The 23713-nt window shown below is 38.3% G+C and overlaps 1 protein-coding gene across 2 annotated transcripts in view; it reads left to right on the forward strand.

Moving 5' to 3' along the window:
• Nucleotides 1-23713, forward strand: part of PGAP1 (post-GPI attachment to proteins inositol deacylase 1) — an 85244-nt gene that overhangs the window by 20047 nt on the left and 41484 nt on the right. Inside the window, exons 1-4 of one of the 2 annotated variants that reach the window (XM_058300415.2) lie at nt 207-520; nt 12363-12534; nt 15056-15213; nt 22261-22313. In XM_058300415.2, coding sequence (XP_058156398.1) covers nt 12408-12534; nt 15056-15213; nt 22261-22313 — 338 coding nt within the window. In that variant the 5' untranslated portion in view covers nt 207-520; nt 12363-12407. Of the gene's footprint in view, nt 1-206; nt 521-12362; nt 12535-15055; nt 15214-22260; nt 22314-23713 lie in introns of those variants that run through there. The other variant, XM_004468493.3, reaches the window with a different exon arrangement.

Raw genomic sequence — 23713 nt, forward strand, 5'->3', positions numbered from 1 at the left:
AGGAAATGATCAGACATTTTGGGGATTATTAGATGCTGGCTGTGGCAGTTTCATATTATTTATGAATTCTAAAAAAGAGATATTGATTATGTTTGTAAACTGGTCGGTTCCTCTGGGTATGCTACCTTTTGATTGTGTTAAAATCAGAGACTTTATGTTTAATTGATTAAATTAAGATTAGGGCTTTGATTCAATCCTGTCATTAGGGCTTGCAGGATTGAGTCCCTCCCCACCTTGGTGGGCTATATAAACGGACACTCAGTCAAGAACACAGAAGCAAATACCTGAGAAAAGAGAAAGAGCTCCGTAGACATGGAGGAGGACTTTGATCCTGTGGCCCCAGGGAGAGAAGAAGCATTTGGCCTGATAAGTTTGCAGCTGAAGAGAACAGAGCACCTGAGCCCTATGCCAGCCTACACTTGAGATCAGAAGGAGCTGGGACCACGGAGCCTTAAGCTGAAGGAGGAAGGCTGAACCCTTCACCTACCATCTTGATTCAACACGTGGCAACAGACTTTGGGTGAGGAAGTACCTCTTATGGTAACCTTGAGTTGGACTCTTTAGGATCTTTTAACTGTAAGCTTCTACCCCAAATAAATACCCTTTATAAAAGCCAACAGATTTCTGGTACTTTGTATCAGCAACCCTTTGGCTGACTAATACACTGGATCAGAATGACATTAATTCCAGGAGACCCAAAACATCACTGTGGTCCAACAGTCAGAATAGGGGCTTATGGAGTTTAGGTAATTGATAGAGTTTTAGCTCAGTCTGTCTCACTGGGTCAGTGGGTCCCTGAACCCATTTGGTGGTTATTTCCCAAGTTCTAGAAGGCATAATTGGAGTAGACATACTCAATAACTAGCAGAATCCCCATATTGGATCCCTGACTTATAGAGTGAGGGCCATTATGGTAGAAAAGGCCAGGTGGAAGACATTAGAACTGCCACTACCCTAGCAAAATTGTAACTCAAAAGCAATACTGGATTCCTGGAGGGATTGCAGAGATCAGTGCTACCATCAAGGATTTGAAAGATGCAGGGGTTATGATTCCCACCACATCCCCATTCAGCTCTCCTATTTGGCCTGTGCAGAAAATAGTTGGATCTTGGGGGATGACAATAGATTATTGTAAACTTAACCAGGTGGTGACTCTAGTCGCAGCAGCTGTGGCAAATGTGGTATCATTGCTTGAACAAATTAGCATATCCCCTGGTATCTAGTATGCAGCTGTTGATCTGACAAATGCTTTCTTTTCAATCGCCATTAGTAAGGACCACCAGAAATAATTTGCTTTCTGCCTTCACTGTCCTGCCTCGGGTGTATCCCTTCTCCAGCCCTATGTCATAATATTGTCCACAGGGACTTTATCATCTCTCCGTCCCACAAGGCATCACTCTGGTCCATTATATTGGTGATATCATGTTGACAGGACCTGGTGAGCAAGAAGTAGCAAAACCTCTAGATTTATTGGTAAGGCATTTCCATGAGAGAGGATGGGAAATAAATGCAACAAAAATACTGGGGCCTACTACCTTGGTGAAATTTCTAGGTATCCAGTGGTGTGGGACATATCAAGATACCCCTTGTAAAGTGAAGGATAAAATGTGCATCTGACCCCTCCTACAACCAGAAAAGAGGCACAACACTTAGTTGATCTCTTCAGATTTCAGACAACACATTCCTTATTTTGGGTATGCTATTCTGGCCAATTTACTGAGTGACCAGAAAATCTGCTAGTTTTGAACAAGAGGAGGCCCTGTGACAGGTCCTGTCTGCTGTGCAAGCTGCACTGCCACTTGGGTCATATGAGCCAGTAGATCCAATAGTGTTGGAAGTATCAGTGGCAAATAGATGCTGTCTAGAGCCTTTGGCAGGCCCCTATAGGAGAATCACAATGCAGACCCTTAGGATTTTGGAGCAAAGCCCCGCCACCCTCTGCAGATAACTACTCTTTTGAGAAGCAGCTTTTGGCTTGCTACTGGGCCTCAGTAGAGACTGAACACTCAACCATGGGCCATCAAGTTACCATGAAACCTGAGTTGCCTAACACAAGCTGGGTGGGTATTGTCTGACTCACCAAACCATAAAGTTGGGTGTGCCCATCAGCACTCCATCGTAAAGTGGAAGTGGTATATGTGACAGGGCATGAGTGGGTCCTGAAGGCACAAGTAAGTTACATGAGGAAGTGGCCCAAATGCCCATGTTCACCACTCCTGCCACATTACCTTCTCTTTCCCCACCCACAGCTGTGGCCTCTTGGGGAGTTCCTTACAATTAATTCACAGCTGCAGCACTGTAGCTCCGCAGCCCCTTTCAGGACATCCCTGAAGGGCAGTGGTGAGGGCAAATCCTCCTAGTGGACAAAACTTCAGGCAGTGCACATGGTTGTTCCTTTGCCTGAAAGAATAAATTGCTGGAGGTGCATTTGTACACTGATTTATGAGCTGTTGCTGATGGTTTGGCTGGTGGTCAGGGACTTGGAAGCAACATATGAAAATTGGTGACAGAGGTCTGGTGACAAAGAGATTTATGAATGGGCAAAAAACGTGAAAATATTTGTGTCCCACGTGAATGCTCACCAGAGGGTGACTTTAGCAGAGAAAGATTTTAATAATCAAGTGAATAAGATGACCTACCCTGTGGCTAGCACTCAGCCCCTTTCCGGAACCGCTCCCGTCATTCATTGCACAATGAGCTCATGAACAAAAAGTGGCCTTCATAGTAAGAATGGAGATATTGGGCTCAGCAACATGGATTTTCCCTCCCCGAGGCTGACTTGGCTATAACCACTGCTGAGTGCCCAATCTGCCAGCAGGAGAGACCCACACTCAGCCCCTGAAATGGCACCATTCCCCAAGGTGATCAGCTTGCTACCTGGTGGCAGGTTGATTACACTAGACCACTTCCACCATGGAAGGGGCAGCGATTTGTTCTAACTGAAATAGACGCATACTCCAGATACACATTTGCCTTCCCTGCACACAGTGCTTCCTCCAAAACTACCGTCCATAGACTTAACTGAATTATCTTATCCACTGCCATGGTATTCCACACAGCATTGCTTCTGATCAAGGAACCTGCTTCAGAGCAAATGATGTGTGGGAATGGGCACATGCTTATGATGTTCCCCATCATCCTGAAGCAGCTGGATTGATAGAATGGTAGAGTTGCCTTTTGAAGACTCAATTAAGTTGCCCACTAGGTGGCAGTTCCTTGCAGGGCTGGGGCATTGTTCTCCAGGAGGCTGTGAATGCTCTAAATCAGCGTCCACTCTGTGGTGCTCTTTCTCACATAACCAGGATTCATGGGTCCAAGAATTAAGGGGTAGAGTTGGGAGTGGCATCACTCACTATTAGCCCTTGTGATCCACTAGGAATATTTTTGCTTTCTGTCCTGCAACCTTAAGCTCTGCTGGTCTACAGACCTTAGTTCCAAAAAGGAGGAGTGCTTCCACCAGGGAACAACAATGATTCCATTGAAGTGGAAGTTAAGACTACCACTTAGCCACATTGGGCTCCTCATGCCTCTGAATCAACAGGTGAAGAAGGAAATTAATGTTCTGGCTGGGGTAATTGATCCTGACTATAAAGGGGAAATAGGATTGTATCTATATAGTGGGGGTAAAGAAGAGTTTGCCTGGAATACAGGAGGTTCCCTAGGATGTCTCTTAGTACTATTATCCCCTGTAATTAAAGTCAATGGAAAATTGCAACAGCCCAATCCAAGGAGGACTAACAATGACCCAGAATCTTCAGGAATGAAAGCTTGGGTCTCCCCACCAGGCAAAAAACGACGGCCAGCTAAGGTGCTTGCTGAGAGTAAAGGGAACATGGAATGAGTAGTGAAAGAATGAAGTGTTCTTTTTGCAAACTTTCTTTAATTGGTTCAAAATAAAAAGGTTAAAAAAAGAAGACTATTACAACCAAAAGGTATTACAAGGTTTATAACATAATAAGTAGGAAAATACATGACAGTAATGGCCAAAAAAAAAAGGGTAGGAGTAAATGGAGTTATTCTACAAGATTCTTACTTGAAGTGGTATAATATTTAATTGATGGTAGCCTGATAATTTAAGTTGTATATTATAATTTCTAGAATAACAAAAAAGAGGTGTGGCTAAAGAGCAAATGGAGGAAATATAATTGAACATTAAACAATACTCAATCTGAAAGAAGAAAGGGTGGGGAATATAATATAGATGAAAAAATTAGAAAACAGATGGCAAGATGATAGAATTTAATCCAGGTATATTAATAATTACATTAAATGTAGATGGAGTAAACACTCCAGTTAAAAGAGCTTGTCAGAATAGATTTAAAAAAAAAACAAAAAACAAGACCCAACTATATGTTAAGGTATCTACTAGAAAGTCATATTAAATATAAAGACATTGATAGGTTCAAAGTAAAGAAATGGAATATTGTGTACATGCAAACACATCCTATGAAAGCTGATGTGGCTTTATTAATAAACTTTATTAAATAGACTGTCCAGGAAAAAGACTATTACCAGGGATAAAGAGGGATATTTCTTAATGATAAAGGATCACTTCATCAAGAAGGCAAAACAATCCTAAATGAGTATGCATCCAATAACAAGAGCCTCAAAATACGTGAAGCAAAAATTAACAGAAATGAAGGAAGAGGTATCAACAGTTATGGTTGGTGATTTCAACATTCCTCACTCCATAGCTGAGAAAATACACAAATCAGTGAGGATATAGAAGATTTGAACAACACTATTAAAAACTTAACTTTATTGACTTTTTTAAAAAATTGAAAAAAAAATTTTTAAGATCCTTAGATTATACAAATGTCACATAAAAAATATAGAGGATTCCCATTTGCCCTGCTCCCCACACCTCCCACATTTTCCAACATTAACAACATCCTTCAGTAGTGAGGTACATTCATTGCAATTGATGAGCACATTTTGGAGCATTGCCACTAAGTGTGGATTAAAGTTTACATTGTAGTTTACACTCTTTCCCACCCAATTCTGTAGATTATGGCAAGATTTATAATGGCCTGTGTCTGTCATTGCAATATCATTTGGGACTATTCCCAAGTCCCAAAATGCCCCTGTATTACACCTGTTTTTCCCTCACCCTGCCCTCAGAACCTCCAGTGGCCACTACGTTCACATCAGTGTTAAAATTTCTTCTACTGCTAGAATCACAATAAGTCTGTAGTATAATAGAATACCAATAAATCTACTTTAGTCCATAGTTCATTCCTCAGTCCTGAGGATTCTGGGATGGTGATGTCCACTCTACCTCTAATTGAGAGTGATCCTGTAGACCAAGGGATGGGACTGTCTTGCTTGCAGTTGTAGACTCTCTCAGTTCCTTGTATGGTAGTTGTCCATCATCACCTCCATGTTAGTTTTCCTGGGTGAGACCAATGAACTGGAAAGTAACTTTATTGACTTTTATAAGATGCTACGTTCAACAACTGTAGAATATATGTTCTTTTAAAAGATGCATAGACTATTTACTAAGGCATACTATATTATTATATGCTGGAAAACAAGTCTCAGTAAATTTAAAGGATTGGAAACATGATTATTTTCTGACCAAAGCAGGATTAAATTAGAAATCAACAAAAAGATATCTGAAAAATCCTCAGATATTTGGAAATTTCTTCTAGATATCCAGGGGTTAAAAAGAAAATTAAAGGGGATATTTGACAATATTTTGACCTGGATGAAAATGAAAACAAAACATCAGAATGTATAAGATTAAAGGAGTGGGAAGCAGACTTGACCCAGTGGTTAGGGCATCCGTCTACCACATGGGAGGTACGGGGTTCAAACCCCGGACCACCTCCTTGACCCGTGTGCAGCTGGCCATGCGCAGTGCTGATGCGTGCAAGGAGTGCCATGCCACACGGGTGTCCCCGCATAGGGGAGCCCCACGCACAAGGAGTGCACCCCGTAAGGAGAACCGCCCAGTGTGAAAGTTCAGCCTGCCCAGGAATGGTGCTGCCCACACGGAGAGCTGACACAACAAGATGATGCAACAAAAAGAAACACAGATTCCTGTGCTGCTGACAACAACAGAAGCAGAGAAAGAAGAACACGCAGCAGATAGACACAGAGAACAGACAACTGGGGTGGGGGAAAGGAGGGAGGAGGGGAGAGAAATAAAATAAATAAATCTAAAAAAAAAAGGTTAAAGGAGTGACTAGAAGAAAACTTATAGCTGTAAATGCTTATATTAGAAAAGAAGATAAGTTTGAAATTAATGATCTGAGCTTCCAAATAAAGAACAGTGCAAATGCAAAGTAATTAGAAGGGTGAAAAAATAAAAATGAAATGGAAAACATACAGACTGTAGAGAAACTGATAAACTACCAGCTAGACTAAGAAAAATAGAGAAAACAAATGAACAATATCAGTGAGAAAGGAAAATCACTATAGAGCCTATAGAATGCAAATAAATTTGACTGCTCAGATGAAATAAGTAAATTCCTTGAAACATGTAAATTACTAAAACATACATAAGAAAAAAACAAAATCTGAATAGGCCTATATCTACTTAAAATTTTCTGAAATTATAATTAAATCTAGGGCTAAATGTCTTCAGTGGCAATTATAGCAGACATGTAAGGGGAACAAGACCCATCTTTCATAAACTTTCAGAAATTAGAGGAAGAGAAAATACTTTCCAGTTCATTTTATGAGGCCAGCAGCTCTGATACTAAAATCAGACAAGGGTATTGTAAGAAAAGAAAAGAGAGACCACATAAACATCCCTCATGAATACAGAGATAAAATCCTCAACCAAAAATTAGTCTTAACAATCCAGTAATATTAAAGAACCCAATAGGGTTTATCCTAAAAATGCGTAGTTGTTTAAATATTCTCATATCTGTCAATGTAATTCATCATAGGATCATCTCAATAGATGAAGAAAAATTATTTTAATTCATTCAGCACCCATTCATGATAAAGAAAAAAAACAACTGCACAGTAGAAATAGAAACAAACTTTCTAAATTATGAGTAATTACAAGTTTTATGATGAGTTTTCTGGGAGGAAGTAAGCCATATTAGGTTAAGGATTATTTATTGGATTAAAGAAATAAGATGTGGTCACAAAGTGAGATTCCATACATGTTATTCACAATAAACAATCAGATGTCTTTAATGTTATATGCTGAATAGTTTTTCCTTTTTCCATTTTTTATTTTCAGATTTTCTCTAATGATATACTAAATTTATAGTAGAAGTAATAAACTTTTTCTTAAGTTGAGACTTTTAGAAAGTGAGATTTTTATTCAAGCAAGTTAAGTAGGAATTAGAGAAAGGACAACTATATTTTTATTTATTTACTTACTTACTTACTTACTTACATACTTATTTATTTATTTAGATGTACCAGGGGCCAGGGAATGAACTTGGACCCTTATATGTGGGAAGGTGGTGCTCAACCACTGAACCAAATCAGCTTCCCTAAGTTGGTTTTTTCATTTGTTTTGCTTGTTGTTTTCGTTTTTGTTTTTGTTTTTTTCAGGAGGCACTGGGAACCAACCCCGGGACCTCCCATCTGGGAGGCAAGTGCTCAACCACTTGCTCCCAGGACAACTGTATTTTGATAAATGGACAGGATTACAGTATGAGGAAGTGAGAGAACTGTCTGGATGGAAGAAAACTCATTCATTCATCATTTGAGTTTGCAAGTGAATATAACAGTGAACAACACAGAAATTCAAGTCCTTGTGGATCTTTTGTTCTAGTAGGGAGAGGTAGATAATAAATTAGATAAGAAAAATACATAATATCTTATATGGTGATAGATGTCAGTAAGAAAAATAAAGCACGAAAGGCAGGTAAGGAGTCTAGGGTAGAAGATTACAGTTATAAATACGGATACCCAGAGAAGATCTTTATTGAGAAGCAGATAATTTAATACAAATTTAAAGGGTATAAGAGAGTGGCCCATTTGGATAGCTAGGAAAAGAGTACTCTAGGCAGAGGAAACAAATATATGAGCAGGCATGTGTCTGTTATATTTGAGGATAAACTGGTATGGCTAGAGCAGAGTAAGTAGAAGGACAAGACAAGGGACAGGCAGATTTTAGAGTCTTGTAGGGAATTATAGAAACTTTACCTTTTATTTGGAATGATATCGAAAGCCACTATAGAGTGTTTTGAGCGGAGGAGTGGCATGTTCCATCTTAGGTTTTAACAGTATCCTTCTGGCTGCTCTTGGAGATAAACTCAAGAAAAGTAAGGAAAGAAGCAGAGAAGTTAGGAGGCTATTGCAGTAATTCAGGTAAGAAATAATTGTGCTTTGAATCAAGTTGGTAATAATGAAAGTGATATGAAATGGTCAGATAGGTATAATCTTAAAGGTATGCCAACAAGATTTACTTGCAGATCCGTTAGAGGATTGGGAGTTTGAGAGGAAATGAAGAGTTAAGGATGATCTCCATTTTTTTCGCTAAGGACTTTTAAGGATTGAGTTTTCAATAACCGAGGCAGGGAAGAATGTAGGAGGAACAGATTTGGAGGAGATTAAGAGTTTAGTTTTAGACAAATTTCAGTCTGAGATATCCCAAGTATGGCATTAGACATCCCAAGTATGGCATTGTGTAGGCAATTCGAGCTCAAGACCAGACTTCAGGGAAGAGTTCCAGTCTAAAGATGATAACTTTGGGTGTGATAGTGTGTAGATGAATTTAAAGCCACAAGACTGAGATCACTAGCAGAGGCAACATAGATGTGAAAGAGAAGAAATGAAAGGCATGTGGCTTGGCTTACGACAGTTTCAGGAGATCAAAAGAATTGAATTGGAACCAGCAACAGCTACTAAAAAGGAGTACTCCGTGAGGTGAAAGGAGAATTATTAGAGTATGTTGTCCTGGAAACCAAGTAAAGAAAGTATTTCAAAGAGAAAGAAGTTATCATCTGTATCAAATGCTTTTGATAGGTCAAGTAGATGAGGATTGAGAACTGACCATTATATTCCTTGGTGACTTGGCAAGAACACTTTTTGTGAAAGACTGGGGAGAAATCATGATTGGAGTGGGTTTAAAAGCATTTAGAGGGAAGCGGACTTGGCCCAGTGGTTGGGGCGTCCGTCTACCACATGGGAGGTCTGCAGTTCAGACCCCGGGCCTCCTTGACCCTTGTGGAGCTGGCCCGTGTGCAGTGCTGATATGCGCAGGGAGTGCCATGCCACGCAGGGGTGTCCCCGCGTTGGGGAGCCCCCCACACAGGCAGTGTTCCCCATAGGGAGAGCCTCCCAGCGCGAAGGAAAGTTCATCCTGCCCAGGAGTGGCGCCACACCACGGAGAGCTGGCACAGTAGGATGACGCAACAAGAACAAAACACAGATTCCCGTGCCACTGACAACAACAGAAGTGGACAGGGAGGAGCATGCAGTGGGTGGACACAGAGAACAGACAACTGGAGGTGCGGGGGAAGGGGAGAGAAATAAAAAATAAAATTTAATTTAATTTAAAAACTTAAAAAATAAATAAATACTGCCAGATGGTTCCATAAGCTCTTAAAAAAAAAAAGCATATGGAAGTTGAGAAATTGGAGACAGCATGTATTATATAGGCAACTGTTTTGTTTTTTGTTTTTTTTTTGAAAGGTTTTGCTCTAAAGAGATGAAGGAATGGTATAATCACTAAAGGGAAAATGGCTACCAAAAGAGGGTTGTTTATAATTTTTAAGCAGAGTAACAGTATATTTATACACTAATGGGAGTAATCTAGTAGAGAGGGGAAAACAGTAATGCAAGAATAAAGTAGGAAGAATTGCTGGAGTGATGTACTTTGAGAAGACCAAAAGAGATAGGATCGAGAGCACAAATAGGGGTTAGCTTTTGCCCACATCAGGTGTTTTGTTGAGGATTGCCAAGGTCCCACCCCCAGGTTAGATGATTCTTCATGAGGATTCACAGGATGCAGCATAATCATTCTCATGGATATATTTATATTATAGCAAAGGATTGGAGAGTAACATCAGCAATGGGAAAAGGTGCATGGGGCAAAGTTCAAAATAAGCCAAGCACAAACTTCCAGGAGTCCTCTCCCAAGCTTCCAAAAGTCCTCTCCTATGGAGTCACAGAAGATACAGTTAATTCTTAAGTACAGCAATGAATTGTGAAATGTGTGAAGTTTTGTCTCAGCGAAGCTCATTAGAGACCCAGTGCCTAAGGGTTTTTTTTGGATCCAATCATATAGGCACATACCAAAATACTAGACTCCCACAAGGACAGCAGGTGTTCAGTATAAACTATATGGTTTGCACAAATGGTTTAGATACAGTGAACCATTCTTAGCATTTAAGGAATGGTAGGAACCACCCCAAAATCTAAGGTCCCAGACTCAACCAGTAGTTCTCCTTGCATGCAGTCCTTATTAAGGATAGAAGTGTCAGATTTACTTTAATTTTTTTGTAAAAGGTCCGATTTTTTCATAGTAATACGAAAGAAGGCACAGATAAAGGATTGAATGTGAGGTATGCTGAGCAATTTTTTGGTAGCGAAACTGAAGATGGCATGTAGAAACAAAAGATTATTTAAAAGCTAAATATGGGGGATGCATGGGAGGAGGTTCACCTGGGGCATACTTCTAAGGCACAGGGGCAGTGACTAATGAAGGAGAATGGACCATTGACGGGCCCTTGATATTGATGACTACTTACGAACTTATACTTTTGAAATTGAAACTTAGCCTAGTATTATAGGGTGCCTAAGAGTTACCTCCTGAGAGCCTCCCTGTTGCTCGAATGTGGCCTCTCTAAGCCACACTCGGCATATAAATGCATTACCTTCCCCCTGCCATGGTACATGACTCCTGGGGATGAGCCTCTCTGGCACCAAGGGATTACTACCAACTAGCAGTGCAACTGGAAAAAGACCTTGACCAAAAGGGGGAAAGGGTAAAAACAAATGAGTTTATATGGCTAAGAGACTTTGAAGTGAGTTGGGAGGTCATTCCAGAAGTTACACTTATGCATGTCTCAGCAGGATCTCATTGACTGTCTAAGTAAATATTGCCTCAAATACTGGGACTCCCGAGCGCTCTTGAAACATCTAGATATTATAGGCAGGGCACAAGGCTCAGGAGTTTGGCACCCTGCCAGTGGGCCCTACTTTGGAATTTATGCTCTCCAGTGTGACAGAGTTAGACTCAGTTGTGGTTTCCCTACACATGGCTCTTCTGTCCCTTCCATTTGAACCTATATTTAGTACTGGTGTTGATACGTATATGTCCAAGAGGCTTAAATCTTTGGGCTGTCCATGTGCCAGTTGGGCCCTGAATCTTCACGGAGTTGCAATGCCTACTCTCCAGTTCATTGGACCCACCTAAGGAACAGAAAGAGTCTGCAACTGCAAACAAGATAGTCCCATCCATCTGCCCCGTGGGTTCTAAGCCCCTCTCAATTAGAGGCAGAGTGGGCATCACCATCCCAGAATTCAGGATTGGGGAATGAATGAAGGACTAGAGTAGACTTACTGTTATTCTACTGCAGACTTATTGTAATTCTAGCAATGGAAGAACTTTTATCATTGATGTGGAGACAGTGTCTACTGGTGGTTTTGTGGTGAGGGAGAGGGAAAAATAGGTGTAATATGGGGGCATTTTTGGGACTTTGGAATTGTCTTGAATGTCATTGTACTGACAGATGCAGGCCATTATATATCTTGTCATAACTTACAAAATTATGTGGGGGAGAGTGTAAATTACAATGTAAACTATAATCCACACTTAGTGACAGTGCTCTAATATGTGTTCATCAGTTGTAGCAAAAGTCCTACACTAATGAAGGATGTTGTTAATGTGGGAGGGGTAGGGAGTGGGGTATGTGGGAATCTCCAATATTTTTTTGTAACATTTATATAATCTAAGTATCTTTAAAGAAATTTTTTTAAGTAAATATATTTTAAAAAGCAATAATACCTCTTCGAAAAAGAAAATACATTGCTGTTAGTGAAGAAAATGTGCTGGAATGCTGGTTGTTTTAAAAACCCAAATGCACAAAGATCTGATTTCTTAATGTCTTGTAAATTCTAATATTATGACATTCACCAAATGTATTTAAACCTCATATTGCATCCAATATCATAAATGGCACAAATGTGATTTCCTAGACTGAGCTTTCTGATTTTGGTTCAGAAAACCAAAGTATAGCTGTTAAAAATGTTTGGCAGAACCCAAAATAGTATGCTTATATAAGTTACACCTATTTAAAGATGTATTTCTATACCTTAAGATGGGCAGTTATATAAATAGCTTTATTTTTTTTCTATAAAATGTCCATATGCAGAGAACAATGGTCAATATTTTTATCATACTAAGCCTTAATTATGCCTTGGTCATTTTTTTTTTTTTTTGATAGGGTCAAGAATTTGCTCCAAAAAGTGTGGCAATAATTGGTCATTCTATGGGTGGCCTTGTTGCAAGAGCATTGCTTACATTGAAAAATTTTAAACAAGATCTGATCAATCTTCTTATTACACAAGCCACACCTCATGTTGCTCCTGTGATGCCAGTGGACCATTTTATTACAGGTGAGTTCTGTGACATATACACTGTTTTAGTTTGCCAATGGACTGCTGATGCAAAGTACCAGAAATATACTGGTCCTTATAAAAGGTGTTTATTTGGGGAAAAAGCCACAGTTCCAAGGCCATGAAAAGTCCAACTCAAGGCACCGTAATAGATGCTTCCTCACCAAAGTCAGCTACTATTGATCCTGCCTGGTGTTGTTGCCACATGATGAAGCAAGATGGCTACCAATCTCTGTGGAGGTCTCTGCCTTCCCCTTCAGAATCTACTGTCTCTTGGAACTCCACTTTAAGCAGCCAGGCATAGGGATTGTCTCTTTCTGGACCTCTTACATTGTTCTTTGCTCTTTCCAAGTTCATCATTAAGCTATCAGGAATACAGCAGGGCTGGTCTCCTCTTGAGCTGCCTCATAGACCCAGCCTTTTGGTGGCTTTGTGCTTAAGCAGTCCTCTCTCTCACACTGCAGAATCAAATATGCCAGTTTTCTTTTTCCTCTGTCTGAGTGAGGCACTCTCTGTTTCCTTTTGTTTGTTTTGTTTTGTTTTTAAACATTTCTGTCGTACTAAGAATTGCATTGCTTTTCTTTTTTTTTTCCTCTCCCCTTCCCCCTCCCCGGTTGTCTGTTCTCTGTGTCCATTTGCATATATTCTTCCGTGTCTGCTTGTATTCTTGTCAGCGGCACTGGGAATCTGTCTCTTTTTTTTGTTGTTGCATCATCTTGCTGCTCTCCTTGTGTGCGGCGCCACTCCTAGGCAGGCTGTGCTTTTTCGCGTGGGGCGGCTTTCCTTATGGGGTGCACTCCTTGTGCTTGGGGCTCCCATATGTGGGGGACACCCCTGGGTGGCATGGCACTCTTTGCATGCATCAGCACTGCTCGTGGGCCAGCTCACCACACAGATCAGGAGGCCCTGGGTTTGAACCCTGGACCTCCCATGTGGTAGGTGGACACTCTGTCAGTTGAGCCAAATCTGCTTCCTCTCTGTTTCCTCTTATATCAGACCCAGCAAGGCGGCAGGGTCTCAACCTTAGTCGCACCTTACTGACATAGTTCAATCAGAAGTCCTAAAATCAAGTAATCTAATCAAAGGACCCTCAACTGAATTTAATGCAATCAAAGGATATCACATTCACAGGAATAGATTAGTTTAAAAGCATAATCTTTCTCTTTTGGGACTTCATAAAACAACTTCAAACTTCCATAAACACTAACTGACCTCCCCATTGTTGCTCAGGATCAAAAAAATAAATCTCCATAGCTTCTTCCTTAAGAATGTGCTACAGAGTTATCCATGTGGAAAGTAACTCAACTGCAAATCAGCACCTCCAATTTTAAGCATATCTCTTTGTGACTTTCCACTTAGTCTCATTCTTGAACCTGCTATTAAATTTCATCTTAACATGGATGCATATGTTTTGGCACTAGGGTTTCTTGTTATAGCTCAGTTTAGTTATTCTTGAAGATGACCTCATCTCTTTTTTAAGAATTATTTTTATTTATTCCCACCCCCTTGGCACTTAAACTCACTGTCTGTTCTCTGTGTCCATTTGTTGCACATTCTTCTGTGTCTCCTTGTCTTCTCTTCTTGTCTTCTCTTTAGGAGGCACCGGGAACTGATCCCAGGACCTTCCAATGTGGGGGAGAGGCACTCAATCTCTTGAGTCACCTCAGTTCCCTGCTTTGTTGTGTTTCATTGTCTTTTCTCTGTGTCTCTTTTTTTGTTGCATCATCTTTTGCGTCAGCTTTCCGCATGGGCTAGCTCTCCTTTACCAGGAGGGCCCAGGAACAAAATCTAGGACCTCCCTTATGGTAGACAGAAGACCAGTTGCTTGAGCCACATCCACTTCCCCGTCATGTCTCTTAAGGCATGTTATAAACTATCTGTGTTTTGTTGACTCTTTTAAGTTACATTCAGAATAATTTTATATTTAAGTAAAATAGGAATCTCTAGTTTTAAATAAATAGGTCTGCTAATGTTTTACATAGTAAGATAGAATTGCTAATATTTATTGAGTTCTTACTATATTTTGGGCATTGTGTAAAGGCCTTTACATGATATATTTACTTATTTAATCCCTGTAGCAGCACCCACTGAGCAATAACTCTTCCTTCCTCTCCCCTATCCTTGGCCCTTCATAACCTGTAATCCACTGTCTGACTCTGAAATTTGCTTATTCTAGATATCTCATATAAGTGAGATCATACAATATTTGTCTTTTTGTGTCTGTCTTTTTCACCCAACATGATGTCTTCAAGGTTCATCAATGTTGTAGAATGTATCAGGACTTCATTCTTCTTTATGGCTGAAGTGGATTGCTGGGTCATATGGTAATAATATGTTCAACTTTCTGAGGAACCACCAAATTGATATCCACAGTGGCTGCACCGTTTTACATTTCCAGTTTCTCTGCATCCTTAACACTTGTTATTTTCTGCTCTGTTTTTTAAAATAATAGCCATTCTCCTGGGTTTGAAGAGCTATCAGATTACTACTTTTTAATCTCTCTTTTTTTATTCCCTACCAGATTTTTATATGATGGTAAACAACTATTGGATTCTGAATGCTCAGCACATAAATGTAACCACACTTTCTGTAGCTGGAGGATTCCGAGATTACCAAGTTCGTTCAGGACTGACTTTTCTACCAAAATTAAGCCATCATACCAGTGCCTTATCTGTTGTGGTAATCTTAAGATTTTTTAAAAGATCTTTTTTAATATTCTACTTAAGTAGTAACATGATGGGCCTAGGGCTACATAAAAGGAGAAATAATATGTAGTGACTTAGAAATGACTGCTGAGTTGGTGTAGGATTGCTCTGTGTGTGCGTGTGTATGTGTTTGAATGAATATGAATTTGTTGGGAGGGCAAGGATGTGGATGCTTTTGTCCATGAAAAGTAAATAGATCTTAGAAACTTTGTGAAATGACTTATTTATGAGGACTAATGTTTCTTAACCAAAATAAGATCCTATCCTTTGAATAGAGTTGTTAGTAAAAGAAAGTGTAGTCTGAAATCCAAGGGCCTCTTGTTGTATCTGAGTGGTATACTATAGGCAATAGTATTAGAATATCAAACATATCATATTCCCCTGAATGCTAAAATTCAATGAAAGTTTACCAGTTTTACCAATGATAAGCTTTGATAGTATTAAGTAGAAACAGACTCCTTACTAGTTAGTTTGCTAATTATTTTTCCCTGGTAGGACATGAAGAATTTGTTCTTTAATTGGGATATATAGCCTGTGTAAGGTGAGTTCAGGTTTCCTTTTAGGACTGATATTATTTCTTGTATATTTAAACTTGAAGTCTTCAGTTAAGATCTTAACCTCTCAACTCAGTATATACATTGTCTCCCAATGTAACCTAGTTTAATTTCTAAAGAGAAAATCTGTGTGGTGTTTTCTGTCCCTTTGCTTTTTAGGAGGGTCTTAGAAAGTCACTGCTTCAGGAGCGAATGTGGCTCAAGCAGTTAAGTGCCTGCTTTCTACATGGGAGGTCTTGGGTTAAGTCCCCAGTGCCTCCTAAAAAAAAAAAAGGCAAACAAATGAAAAACCAACTCAGGGGAGCTGATGTGGCTCAGTGGTTGAGTACCAGCTTCCCACATACGAGGTCCCGGGTTCATTCCATGGCCCTGGTACCACAAAAAAGGAAAAAAAAAGAAAGTCACCCCTCTTCATAGATACATCTTTGCTCTTTTCATCTACTATTGCCCCACCTTAGATTGCTGTTTATTCATTAAGCAGATCGAATGCCTGCTATTTATAGAACAAAAATTGTTAAATTATTCTATTATCTACTATTCATTTATTTGTAGCTGGAATACTTGGAATGTAGCCAGCTACCAACTAAATTATAGATCTCTGAAGCCTCATTATTAGTAGTATTAATCTTATTTGGTTGAATATTTTGGGTAGAGATTACTCAAATTCCTCAAAAACTAAATGTGGATTGTTTAGTAAAAACAGATGTTTTAATCAAATAAAAATTATTTGTTCCTAGACTTGGTGTGGAGCAGTCTAAGAGATAGATGATAGTGTATTGATAACACGTTCTTTAACTTATCTTTTAAAAGAATTTTTTAATCTTTTTAATTCTATGACTATGTGTGTGCGTGTATTTCCCTCTTTTCTAACCCATTTCACGTGAATTGTTTTCAAGGCAGCTTATATTTATCTCTGATGAAAACATTTTGCTTCTTATGGAATTTTCTCAAAGCTAGTTACTGTATATCCTGGGTTTTATTTTGTTTTTTAGCCCCAAATAGTCTACAGTCTTTTATATACCTGCAGATATGTTTACTTTCAAAAAACAATTATTTAAAAATAAAAATTTTTAAATGATTATCTCAGGCAGTTATATGACATATCCAGCCATTGGAACTAGAAAGCCCTTTTAAAATAGAGAACAAAATTGTATTATTAGGGTAGGCTAAACTGCTGTAATTATACACCCAGGCAGGTATTGGTGCTTAAACCCAATACAAGCTTACATTTTATTCACCTAACTGTCCTAGAAGGTTGTTTTTCAAAGGGTCCCATTCAGGGACTCAGGCTGACAGCAGGCATCTCCATCTTGAATGCTTTATTTTCAATTTGCTTTAGTCATTGCTATTTTAACCCACAGGAAGAAAGAAAGAGTATGGCGAGGAACATCAGAGGAAGTTTTTTCTATCGAGCCTGGAAATGGTACACCTCAATACAGCTCACATACCATTAGAGAAAATTCAGACACACCTTAAAACAAGAAAAGCTAGTAGATGTAGTCTAGCCTAGAGTACAAGAAGGGAAGAATTGATTTTTGGTAGATATACAGCAGTTTTTACCACAAGATCATGAACTAAATGTTCATGAACTCTGGTTCTCTCAATTTTTTTATTTAGCTGTCAGCAATAATTCCTAAATATGATACCAGATGCTTATAAGTTCAACAAGTAAGCTATAGTTTCCTTCTATTTCAGAAAATAGAATCCAAGGACATGTTGCCGTTTGCAGAATACAAGGGTAATAGTGATTCCTTAGAAGTTACAAATGCCTAATTTTTTTAGTTTACTCATTAAAGAGGCATTTTAGGGACTATGTAAATTATCTTGCATCTATGCTGTTAGTTTCCTATTTTCATTTTGTTTTTTCATTTCTAGTGATGGCAGCTAATTAATTGTGTTTTTGATTATGCAATGAGAGATGCTGGGAAAAATAAAATCATCTTTACTTTATGAACTCCTTTTGTGTGAAAGATGTTATTCAAAAGGAGATCATGGGAAACGGACTTTGGCCCAGCGGTTAGGGCGTCCGTCTACCATATGGGAGATCTGCGCTTCAAACCGGGGGCCTCCTCGACCCGTGTGGAGCTGGCCATGCGCAGTGCTGAAGCGTGCAAGGAGTGCCATGCCACGCAAGGGTGTCCCCCGCGTGGGGGAGCCCCCACGCGCAAGGAGTGCGCCCGTGAGGAAAGCCGCCCAGCGTGAAAAGAAAGAGCAGCCTGCCCAGGAATGGCGCCGCCCACACTTCCTGTGCCGCTGACGACAACAGAAGCGGACAAAGAAACAAAAGCAGACAAAGAAACAAGACGCAACAAATAGACACCAAGAACAGACAACCAGGGGAGGGGGGGAAATTAAATAAATAAATAAATCTTTAAAAAAAAAAAAAAGATGAAGTAAAATTATTAAAAAAAAAAAAAGGAGATCATTATCTGATATGAAAAAGGAGTCTCTAGTGCTTGAAGAGTGCTGTGCCAATGTTAGGAAGCTTCCTGCAAATAGTTTTATTTTTCAGGAGGCTTTGACCTATGTCCCTAACCAGTAGTATAAATCCTAATTATCTGGGAATTTTTTTCCCAACACTTACTTAAGTAAGACTGGACCCCAATTGTGAGAGTGATTTGGTAATTTTGGTGTTGTGATCAGTCATGTTTTTGTTGTTGTTTGGTTTTTGTTTCGTTTTGTTTCATTTTTAAATTTTATTTTGTTTTTTTTTTAATATAATAAACTTTATTTTTAAGTAGTTATAGATTACAAAAAACTTACATTGAAAGTATGAAGGATTCCCATAGGTTCCCCCCCACCCAATCATCCCCTATTTTTTTTAATGTAACAGTACAGTTTATTTTAATGTATCTTTAAAACCCATTCATTTTAAAAAATGCATTTAAAAAAAAAGACAATAAAAAAAAAGAACCTTGAAAAAAATGCACATTTTAAAAATGACTTGCTTCTGGTAAGGACTAACCTAACTACAGTAATGTAAAAAATAAAACCATCATTGTGACATCAGAACTTCATACATCTAACAAATACTGAAGGAGGCAACTACCATTGTTATAAGTTCTTCAAAGCCAAAAACTTAAACACAAATCAGAATTAACAGAAACTTCAGAATGTTCATATTTGCATGCATTTTTGACTGAACTTTCAAAGATTCCACATATTGCAAAACCACAACTTTGAATCAAACTGAATATTGAAAACATTTAAGCCTTGTGATAAACTTACTCCACAGAAGTAAGGAAAACAGAGTGAATAGTAACAGCAGTATATTTCTAGGAGAGAAAGCAGTCATATATTTTGTTTATCATAAAACAAAAGTCAGTGAGTCAACATTTTAATAACACATAACCAAGTTATTTACTATTCAAGAATTTGCTTTTCAAGTTGTCTTTAAAATATATCCATCCATAAATTTGTATTAAATTAAATTTATATGTCAAAAACATTTTCCTCAGAATTCTAATCTTAAGTATAAACTTATCAAAGCATAGTCCAAACACTGCAGTAGTGCTACATTTAGATTTATATGCTTCATCTGAAAAAACTTATCTTACAAACAGTTTTGCCCTAGTTTTCCAGAATATATGTCCCTATGTCTAAAATTTTAAATGATAATCAAAAAAGATTCAAAAAATTCATGCTATGCATTTTCCATTATTGGGCCTTGATAAAAATTTATTTACTATAGTTAACAGCAATATTGTAATATTTTTGCATCAATGTCAAAGAAAGTACTGTGCTAATAGTAAGGGAGTATGGAAAAAATGTACCAAATAGGATGCTATAGATCATAGTTAATAGTAATAGTTTGATGATGTTATCTCATAAACCTGTAACAAATGTTCCACAACAATGTAATGTGTTGGTAGAGAGATGTTGTATGGGAATGCTGCACATGGTGCATGATTGTTTTTTAGGTACACAACTTCTCTAAATATATATTTAAAAAACACAAAAAAAGGAGCCATCTGTTGTTGAAGCACCATCTTCCATCTCACAGTCTCTACGGTCCCAGAAATAGACACAATAACCATTGTTTTATTTGTTGCAACTGTCTTCTGTTTCTTGGCAATAGCTGCACAAACAGCAGCAGTCTCATCACTTTCAAAGTCATAGTCAAGAATTGACTTTGGTAAGAAATCTGTTACTTCTGCTGATGATTCACTCTTTTTAATCCTTTGTGCCACTTTCTGCTGCTCCTGAATTGTTCTTGCTCAAGAAAGGTCTTCTTTCCATATTTCAAGGTTCATTGAATAGATGTGAAGGGCTACTTGAAAACTTGGAATTGCTTTGTCCATTTTGTCCTTTGGCTCTCTGTTGTCATATTATTCCTTTGTCTGTCTTCTTATTCTTTAGTTTACCCTTTCTAATAATCTTCATTTCTAAAGCCTTTTCCAAATCTCTTGCCCTTGTTTTTCCTTTCAGTCTGTAGCACCCCGTTTAGTATCTCTTGCAAATCTGGTCTTTTGGTAACATACTTTATTAGTTTTTGTTTGTCTTTGAAGACTTTGAACTCATCCTCATTTTTGAAGTACAGTTTTGCCTGAATTCTTGGCTGGCAGTTTTTCTCTTAAATGCACCATACCACTTTCTTCTCACCTCCATGGTTTCTAATGAGAGATTGGTACTTAATCTTATCAAATTTTCCCATGTATGTGATGCTTTGCTTTTCTCTTGCTGCTTTCAGAATCATCTCTTTATCTCTTATATTGTCATTCTGAATAGTAGGTTATCTTGGGGTAGGTCTATTCTGATTTTTTCTATTTGGGGTACATTGTTCTTCTTGGATATTGATATTTATGTCCTTAAGGTTTGGGAAGTTCTTGGTCATTATTTCTTCAAATATTCTTTCTGCCCCTTTTCCATCTCTTCTCCTTCTGGAACACCTCTACTGCGAATGTTTGTGCGTTTTGTGTTGTCATTCAGTTTCCTGAGACTTTGTTCCATTTTTTCCATTCTCTTCTCTTTCTGTTCTCCTGTCTTTTTCCGTTTCAGATGTTCTGTCTTCAAAATCACTAATTCTGTCTTCAAGCAATTCAAATCTGCTCTTATGTGCCTCTGATGTATTTTTAATCTTGTCCATTGTGTCTTTCATTCCCGTAAGGTGTCTTGTCTTTTCTTTGCAGGCTTTCAAATTGTTATTTATGTTCTCCCAGTGTCTTCTTAATATCCTTTATTTCTTTAGTCATATGTTCTTTAATTTCTTTAAAGTGATTTAGGAGAGTTGTGTGATTATCACTGATTAATTGTATTAAGTCTTTTATCTCTTCAGGATATTTGGTTCTGTTGGCTGGCCATCTCTTCCTGTTTCTTATTATGGCTTGTAATTTTTTGCTTATGTTTAGGCATCTGAATATGTTGGTGAATTTACTATGATGGCTAATTTTTCTCTCTAGCCTATTGTTTCACCTCCACACAAACACAGCTTTTCTGTGATATTTGATTCAGCTTATTCTCAGTCTTTAAAATTGCCAGTCTTTCAAAATCAGTCTTTCAAAATCCGGCCAGGGGCTCACTAGTGGGGTGCAGATTTTCTCCAGGAGTTTCCAGACCAGCTAGCAGATGGTGCTAGTCAACGCTCCTTTCCATGCAGGTGTTTTAGTCTCGGCTTTCCTGTATTCCTGTGTTGAATCTTCAGGATGGAGATTCAGAGCGGACACTGAAGAAAAGCACTCCGTCCCCCCCTCCCTTTTCACTTGAAATAGCTGACAGGGAGGAAGATGTCTGTTCCCCTCTCAGCTGGCTATAGTGAGGCAAGAGTTTTACCCCCGCTTAATATCTTGGGGTTTGATGAGAGGAGTCCTTCCCCGCTGCCATGGGGACTTAGTAACTCACCTTTGTCTTTTTGGCTTCTTCATCTCTCTCCCTTGCCCTTCTGGGAATTATGTAGCACTGTCCTGGTCTGCTGACTCCCAAAGCAGGTCCCTTGGACAGTTTTTGGCATTTTCTCTGTTGTTTTTGTGAGAGCATTCAGCTCTGCCTGTTAGTCTGTCACCATCTTCCCACAGTTCCCCTCTGTCATGTTTAAAAAAAAAAAATCTCTGTAGGTTAGGTAATTTTCATGCACATCCTTTGACTAAGAAATAACATCTTAGAATCTATTAAATGGTGGTTTATTCAGAGCTAAAATTACTGACATTTCTGTTGTAACTTATATATAAACTTTGAGTGATTAAAGAAACATAAAGTCACCCTCTTATTGGAGTAATTTAAAAGTTAGACATAAAACTTCAAAAAGGACTCTTTGGATGCTAACAATTTTTAAAGTATTATTTAAGCTTTACTTGAGCAGTAAAGACAATGTTTTTCAATCACCTTTTACAAGAATATATCACTTCAAAATATCTATATATCATGATATAATGAAACTAACGTTACATGTTTCTAAATATTAGCTTGTAAGAATTTCACACCTTTTGGGGATACAGATGTATTTTATTAAGTTGGATTATTTTTCTTTCCAGAGTTCAGCAGTGCCTAAAACCTGGGTCTCAACAGACCACCTCTCCATAGTGTGGTAAGTTAATATAACTTATTTTGGTGAATTGTTGATGGGCTCCAATGCGTTGAATGGTTTGGTAGCTTTTTTCCCAAAGTAAATAAAGGTTAATTTAAGGCTTAGAGTTCTAATGGGTCTTACATCAGTTTGACCAAGGTGGCCTTGGCAACCTATAAAATTATCTCCCAAAACACACTGCAGTAGCATTAGTCTCATATGAAGCTAGCATCAGACACCAAGATTTTAGAGTTTATCATAATTGGGCAGAATCAAATGGATTTGTGGTAGGACTCTAAGCGCTTCTCCAGTCACCAAATTTCAGATATATGGTCAAAGCAGCATTGGCTATTCTAGGAAGCACCACATGGAAAACAAGGTAAGAATTAGATGTCCCCTTGATATAAACAAGAAAATAAGAGATTAAAGAGGGATCAAGAAGTAGGCAGAGACTCTTACCTAGCTCTGTGTTTTCGCTTAAAGATTCTCTTCTACTGTGGTTGTGCAAGCAGTGATACCTGTAAAAAACACAATAGTTTGTCTATAGCTGGTGTAAAGTAGGAGATTTAGGGATGATGGAAAGACTGGCAGTTCTGTCAACCATCCAGGAAAATTTAATTTGCTTTACTTTTATAGGGTTCTGCTTTAAGGTATATGCCAAATAAGAATGATTTGTTAAATAATTTTAGAATTCATGAGATAAAAGAAACTAAAATATTCCATTAAATAATAGAATTGTGCATGCTTAAATTAAAAGTATATGATTTAAATGTAAGAATGTTCCTCTATTATAAGAATATGGAGATATATTGGAAAAATATAATTAATGTAACATGGACTATAGCTAACAGTAATATTCTAATATTTGTACAGCAGTGGCAAAGAAGGTACTATATGAGTGCTAAGGGTCAATATTGGGGGGTGGGTATAAGAAATTATGGGATGTTTCCTTTTGGAGTAATGAAAATGTTCTGAAATGGACTGTGCTGATGACAACACAGCTCTGTGGTGAAACTGAGAGCCACTGAGTGTACACTTTGGATGGATTGTACAAGGCAGTATACACAAATATAACACAGCAAACCCCATGGTGAATGGGGCTAACAATACAAATATGAGAACATTCTCTCATGAATTATAACAAATTACAGTATTTATATAACATGTTAATAATAGGATTCTTAGTGGGGAGAAAAAGCAAATATAAGCTCTGGACTGTAGATAGCAGTAATATGATGATCTTGCACATTTGTAACGAATGTGTCATGACAATGTAAGGTGTTGGTGTTGGGGTGATTAAAAAGAGAAAAAAAAAAGACATCACCAAATTATGATAGTACCCTATCATGATAACAAATAGGAGAGATAGTACTAGCCAGTTGCTTACAAAATTGGAATCCTTTAATCTCCAAAGAAAAAAT

Source organism: Dasypus novemcinctus, chromosome 7 (genome assembly GCF_030445035.2).
Source record: "Dasypus novemcinctus isolate mDasNov1 chromosome 7, mDasNov1.1.hap2, whole genome shotgun sequence".
Lineage (NCBI taxonomy): Eukaryota > Metazoa > Chordata > Mammalia > Cingulata > Dasypodidae > Dasypus > Dasypus novemcinctus.